This window comes from Crocuta crocuta, unplaced genomic scaffold (genome assembly GCF_008692635.1).
Source record: "Crocuta crocuta isolate KB4526 unplaced genomic scaffold, BGI_CrCroc_1.0 scaffold174, whole genome shotgun sequence".
NCBI lineage: Eukaryota > Metazoa > Chordata > Mammalia > Carnivora > Hyaenidae > Crocuta > Crocuta crocuta.
Genome location: NW_027530330.1, coordinates 4,566,333 through 4,573,666, shown reverse-complemented (window position 1 = coordinate 4,573,666; position 7,334 = coordinate 4,566,333). Strand labels below are relative to the sequence as shown.

Here is a 7,334-nt window from a genome sequence, read left to right as displayed (position 1 = left end):
CGCTCGCGGGAAGGGCCGGCTCCGGGCTTGGCGACGGCCAACCACGTCCGGGCTGAGGGCGCGCGTCCTTCCACCTCTGGGCGCCGGCCTGACCGACCCCCGCCGAGAGAGGTGACGGCCTCGGAGCCTCTCTCCGCCTCCCGTCGTCGCCCGGCGCCCGCGGACCATGTTCTCCAGCCCGCGCAGGTGGGGCGCCAGCGGCGACTACGAGCGGGTCCCGCAGGGGCCCGAGGCGCAGGTAATGCTTAATGGTCCTGCCGGGAGAGGCGGGCGGTCTGCCTGCAGGTATGGATGAGGAAGGCAGGTAGGTGGGGGGGAGAGCCGCCTGTTCGGACGCTGAAGTGGGAACTGAAGCCGTGTTTTAGCGGTAAATCACCCACAGCGACACACACACACACACACACAAACACAAACACACACGCCGTCTTGAGAGTTGACATCAGTTCTCAGGAGGTTGTGAATTCTGAACCATCCAGATCTCAGTCGAGGTGGCTGCTGGAGAGAAAGAGGCATCTTTGCTTGAAGGGATGAAGAACTCCCCGGAGCAAACAGAAACAAGCATTTGAGAAAGGAATGAATGGACCTGGACTCGCTGAAGGAGCAGAGGTTGGGATTGGAATTCTACAAGCAGTGGCAGAACCCATTGAAGCCGCAGGAGAGAATCGGGATAAATAATACTGTGTTAACTGGCAGACATTGGGAGACAGGTTGGGGCAATCCAGAAACTGCAGACGCTTAACTGTGCCTTACTCTGCTCTCATGACGACACGTGCTTCTTCCACAATAGAAGTCACATGCCAGGGCAGAAGTACAGGGAAATGAACCCTGCAGTTGAGTGTTAGGAGTAGTTTTCTTAAGAAAATATTCCACTTGTTTTACTTTTCACCACTATACAAGATGAAGTCTTAGAAATAGCCCCTAACATAAGTAGTTCTGTAATTCTAAAGAAGAAGAAAAAAATTTTCAGATTCAGGTGATCTTGTTCTACTCTTGGTTTTTGTTAGTGACTCCAAGTGTCAAATAAATATGACAATATTCTTCTGATCACATATGAAATGCAACTATAAATTTCTTTAAAAGTAAATTATATGGGAAGTATTCTTTTAAAAGTTTATAAAATACAAATGTTGAATAAATCACTTAAAAATATGGAAGAACTCCACCAGGACAATACACCTTTTTTATTTACAGGAGAGATGTTAGGCTTAAAGAGAGAAACAGGTTTAACATCACTGATGCAACCACAGAGGTGGCAGTAAATTACAAACTTGTAGGATGGGAATTTATAAAACAAATAATTCTCTTATTCAAAATTCTAGTCAGTTCTTCCCGCAGGATTCTAACAATGGTCATACCCTTGACTGTTACTCAATCTGGATAGCTTTATGGACCAGAAATTCATTTAGGTAGGATTGAAAATACTAGTTTTAATTGCATTGTTTTCGTTAACTTTTGTGATACCAAATTAAAAAATAAAGTTAATGGCTTCAAAGCATATTGAAAACCTTATATGATTATATTCCATTGAAACGACTTGATAGTTTTGACATAATAGATCTTAGATAGAAATCCTACCTACTTATAAGCTAAGAACATGACTTTGTTTTAATTTTTTTTACGTTTATTTATTTTTGAGAGACAGAGTGAGACAGAATGTGAGCGGAGGTGGAGCAGAGAGAGGAGACACAGAATCTGAAACAGCTCCAGGCTCTGAGCAAGCAGTCAGCACAGAGCCCGATGCAGGACTCCAACCCAGAAACCATGAGATAATGACCTGAGCTGAAGTCAGACATTTAACTGACTGAGCCACAGGCATCCCCATAACTTTGTTTTAATGTTTATTTATTTATTTTGAGAGAGAGAGAGAGAGAGGGAGGGAGAGAGAGAGAGAGAACTGCTTGGGGGAGGGGCAGAGAGAAAGAGAGGGAGAGAGAGAATTTCAAGCAGGCTTTGTGCTAACAGTGTCAGTGACCTGTGAAATCATGACTTGAGCCAAAAGTCAAAAGTCAGATGCTTAATCCACTGAGCCAGGCAGGTGCCCCAAAATCATGACTGTGATCGAATTTCTAGGGCTGGCATGGTGACTTGTGGATAGAATGCTTCTAAGTATTTTTCTTGCAGTGATTAGTGGCCATTCATTCATTCCTCTAAAACATGTTTGTTATGAGGTAGGCCCTGGGCTAAAAGTGAAAATATAAAGATAAATCAAATATAGTTTTCTGTCTTCCAGAGCAATTAGGTCTAGTGAGAGAGAAGAATCTGTGAGCAAATGATTAATCAGGAAACAGTGAGGGTATTCTGTCCTACCTGAGGAATGTGTTGAGATTGCTATGGTAACCCAGAGCAACAATATAAGCCTTGAGGGCTGAGATGGGAGGAAAGTAGTTATTAAAGTAAATCTCTTTTTTTTTGAGGGCAATAAATCTTAAAAAAGATTGAAGTACAGTGGGAATTAGCCAGAAGAGAAGTAGAAGGATGTGGGCAGGAGGAAGGGTATCTCTAAGCACCAGCAAACAGCCTGTAATAAGTAGAGTTAAGAGTGTGGAGTTATGGCTGGGAGATAGAATGAACTAAGTAGATTAGATCCAGTCTCTTAAACTTCTTAGTTGGAGGATCTTCAGATAACTATCTTAAACTCTGGGCCTTAGTTTTTGTCTTCTGTAAAATGGGGATGAAAAAAATGGTTTTACCACAAGGATATGCTATAGTTAATAAGATAATATACTTCGTACAGAATCTGGCACATAATAATTGATTAAGACACATAAATTCTTTTTTTATTTCTGGATGTTTTCCCCTCTCCATGAAGCTGTACTTCTACCTCCCCTTAATTTCCCCCACCAATTCCAGAACTCTCCTCCAATATCTGCAAAGAAAGCTCCTGAAGTTAGGGGTTATGAGATGTTGTTAAATGTAGCAGTCACACAAACCATAGCCTACCATGGACCACATCTCAAGGTTGAACCCAAGGAAGATTGAAAGCAACAAAACTTCACTAATCTTGGACTCCACTGGTCTCTTGGTCTAAATACTTCCACTCTTCTATCATAATCTGGAAATAACAGGACCAGTTCAGATGAAAATTGCCCTTAAGTCAGAAATGTTAAGGTATATTTATACCATGTTTGCTATATGCCCAATGGTAGATAAGTACAATAGATAAGAAAATGTCTTACAAAACAAAGGCCTGTACTAGGCTTGGGCAGATAAGGGAAATGGGGAACATTTGGGGTCAATAGATCTGCAGACCAAAAATACTGTCAGAGTGAAGGTAACTGAGTTAGAAGGATTGAGAAATGCTTAGGAGAAGATAGAAGTAAATTAGAACACTGAAAGATACTTTTAGAATTGTCCTGTCTTGGATTACTATATAGATGTTGCTTTGTGGCAATATACCAATAATGAACTCAGTAAGATCCATGCTATGAATTCCATAATTATTTATTAAAAAGTAATTTAAACATTCTTGGTGCTTGGTAAGACTTATTACCTTCACCAGATATTTTACCTGTTTACTGTTTATTTTCTGGGAGGTAAATATCCTTGGAATTTACTGTGATATGTTCAGTGTAAGATGCCTGGCCCACATCTAAGGAGTCTGTTTAGCAGAAGATTCAAAGGGCCTCATAGGAGATGCTTTCCCACAGACAATGGGCTTAGAGGGAAAGGTAAATAAAATACTTAGTTCTTGGTCTGCAAAAATAACCCTCTGTGGAAGCTTTGTAGGACATGAGTGCTGAAACCAACCACCTTTTTTTTTTAATTATCTCCTGATTCCCTGACCATATGGATCAAGACCTGGTTTAGGTCAGCTTGCCTGAGCTCCCCTGAACTCTTTTAAGCACTACTGCCAGTTGAGGGGTTGGCTGGAGGGTTGGCTGGTGACTGGATAGTCTACATTACTCATGTGTCTGGTAGTTTCCAAGCCAGGATGACAGACTGTCAGATGAGCACCTCGGTTCTCTTTTCCGGGGTCTCTTATCCATTAGCAGGCCAGCTCAGGATCAGACACATTGTGCTCTCGGGGTTCTGAGCACACCAAGCATTTTGGGGCTTAGACTTAGAACTCTCTTTGTGTCACTTCTGATTAAAACAAGAAACAATGCCAGCCCAGATTCAAGGAGTAGAAAATGGAGTCTACCTCTTGATATGAAAAGCTGCTAAGAATTTGTAGCCATTTGCAATCTGCCACAGGCATACATGTGTTTGGATGTGAATAAGGTCTTTCCATTGGTGGTAAATGATAAAATTGACAACTCCCTGTGAAATAGAATGTGACCTTCAGGTTAATTCAAGAATTTTCAGAACATTTTCCACAATAATATGTGCTCTTATTTTCCAAATGATATGTTTGGTAATGGTAGTGATGATGATATCATAGTTCACAGGAGTGAATGGTTGTTTTGGGCCACAGTGTTATGATGACTGTTTTACATTTGTCACTGCATTTACTTTTGCATCAATAATATAAAGATAGATAGCAATTGAATAAATTATATATATGTGTATATATATATATTCAATGATTTATAGTATATCATTTGCTATAACTCAGAGAGCAGATTTGGAATAAATAATATTCTCTCCTCCATACTCAGGATATTTTGCTGTATAGGATAGAATTTTGTTGCACTCATTCCTTCTAGGATAAGGATTTTTTATGTATGAAATCAGAACTGGATTGGATTAGAAGGGATGTATGATAAAATTATTAAATATGGGACAGTTTCTAATAATGCACTTTGTTGGGGTGATCAGCTTTACTTTTTAAAATGCAGACATTGATGCTGACTCTAAAAATATAAAATGATTACTTTTGAGGCCTTCGTTGTTAAAGCTTCCTTTTGCTTGAACTCACCAGATCAATAGGAAGAATTTTATGGAAATACTTTAACTTCCCAAAATAATGTGTAATTGTGATCAATAAATAATTGTATATATAGTTATACATTTATGCAAAAATATGCAGTTAATAAATATGTAATTAAACACACAGATGTAAACCAAATGCCTATTAGTCTCTTAGTTTTCATTTTTCCAAAAAGACAAAGCTATATTTAATTTAGTGATTAAAAATTTTTAAATTTAGCTTACATACAGATGCTAAATTATGTGTGTGTATATATATATATATATATATATCTTCACATATATACACAGTCATAGAAACTTGAGAAGATATTTATATATGTGTATATATAGAGAGAGAGAAAGAGAGAATGAGAAGTAGAAATTTCAGAAATGATTTTCCTTTCCTACTTTGTTTTTGCTGTGTAAATGAGTCAAAATGATAATTTTGGGAGAAATATTAAAATGCCTGTAGTCCAGCCACCATTCTACTATCTTAATTTTAATCCTTAAGGATTATGAAACCAACATAGCTGCAACTATTAGTAGATGAAATTATTTCATGTGTACTTTTCCACCTGCTGACAAAGATATTTCAAATATAAAGTAAAGGTATATTCTTCATATATCTACTTGTTATATTTTTCTTTCTAGAAATGCAATCCAGAGAAAAGTGCTTCATTCTTCAGTAGGATGACATATTCCTGGTTTACCAGGTAGGAATTTTACTGATTTGTTTGTAACATACCACCCTGAGGAAGATTCCAAGGGAAATGACACCTAAATGTTATTCCTCTAAGCGTGAATATTTTTATAAAATGACTATGTAAAGATTTTTTCTCATATTATTTTATTATAGAGAAATCACAGATAGTAACATATAAAGTGGTTCACAGATAACATTGTTAATAGTCCTACTATATGGCTGTCCCTTTATAGGATTTGTATCATATTAGCACTATGGAGGGGCAGAAATTTGAATTTTTTTTAATATCCAGTATATATGTGTGTATAATTTTATTCAATTCTCCCTCAAGTCTTATGAGATAGGCATTTGCAGATGAGAAAATTGAAAATTGAAACTTAGGAGGGAGAAGAAGTAACTTGTCCATTGATACCCAGGAAGGAGCACACCAGCACACCAACTTGATGTTAGAAGTCAGTTTCTTTGAGTCCACGTTTCATGCTTTTTTTTTTCATTTTGTTATTCTACTCTTTACTAGGAATGCTCACACAATTATATGAGATCTATCTATATCACAAGCTCAATTTGAGCTTATATATATTACATATACACATATGTAATATATAATATATATAATTACTAAAATACATACACAGTCATTTTTATAAGACATATAATGTGGTTTATCTAAAATTCAAACAAGAGAAGAGCTGAATTTTTCTAATTTTATAAATTCAGAAGCTTTCTTTAGAAGTGTATTTCTTTCCCCCATAACAGAAAAGTTATGATCATATGAAACTAAATTTATTATCTTAACTTTATGCCCCTTCTTCTATAATTGGTAGAAATGAAATTTCCCAATTGGATGTACAACTATGCTCTCATGAGTCAATGAATCCTTAAAGAAACAGAAAAGTTTGATTGTGGGCCAGATACCCTGCATTATGCTAACCTTTAAAAATGCAGAGAAAAATGACTAGTTCCTATCATCTAAGAATTCATAGTAGATTTATATATATTAAAAGGTGCTCTATCAATTACCCAAAAAGGCAAAAGGCAATATAAGCATTGTAAAGAAACACAATTTTCAGGAGCGCCATCTAACCACATTTGCACAGTTAGGGAATATTTTGCAAGTATTTAATGCTTTTAACCCAACATTTGACAATGTTTAAGATTAAACCAAGTGGCGTTCCAAATTGAGCAAATACTGTATGCAAACCAGAGGGAAGAGAGAACTGATGCCTCCCACATTGCAGCACGTTAATGTGTCAAGAGTTCAAGCCAGAAGAATGGATCATAAGGAGTTCTCTAGGTCATTCCCAAGATAATGAGAAGCCACTGAAGAATTTTAAGTAGAGAGTAATGTAATTTGTGTTTGCACTTGGGAAAACCACCTTTGCAGTGGTGTGGATGTGGTATGTACCAGGTGAAAAGGGAGATAGAGGGAATGGTTAGAAGGTTCTTCAATTATCCTGGTAGATTTATGGTTAAAGTCTGAACTATGGTAATGATAAAGAGGGTGAAGCGGAAGGAACAGATTCAAAAGCTAATTAATAATGTTGATTAGATAAAGAAATTGAAGAACTGGGAAAAATGTTAATCATTTTCTGGCTCAAATAACTGTCAGACTCAGGTGTGGCAAAAAACTTTATGTTCAGTTTAGAGAAGCTTCAATTTAAGATGTCTAACTCATTCCCATAAAAAGTATTAAATAGGTGTTTGGATATATAGGCTTTTGATCTATGAATATGGACTTGGGAGTCATTGACTATATGTTAGTAGTGGAAGCCATGAGTAT

At 37.3% G+C, this 7,334-nt stretch overlaps 1 protein-coding gene across 2 annotated transcripts in view; it reads left to right on the top strand.

Moving 5' to 3' along the window:
- Window positions 1–49: 49 nt before the first annotated feature.
- LOC144232810 (multidrug resistance-associated protein 1-like) overlaps window positions 50–7,334 on the top strand; it is an 83,490-nt gene continuing 76,205 nt past the window's right edge. For both annotated transcript variants that reach the window (XM_077765655.1, XM_077765656.1), the window contains exons 1-2: window positions 50–238; window positions 5,503–5,564. In XM_077765655.1, coding sequence (XP_077621781.1) covers window positions 167–238; window positions 5,503–5,564 — 134 coding nt within the window. In that variant the 5' untranslated portion in view covers window positions 50–166. The remainder of the gene's footprint in view (window positions 239–5,502; window positions 5,565–7,334) is intronic.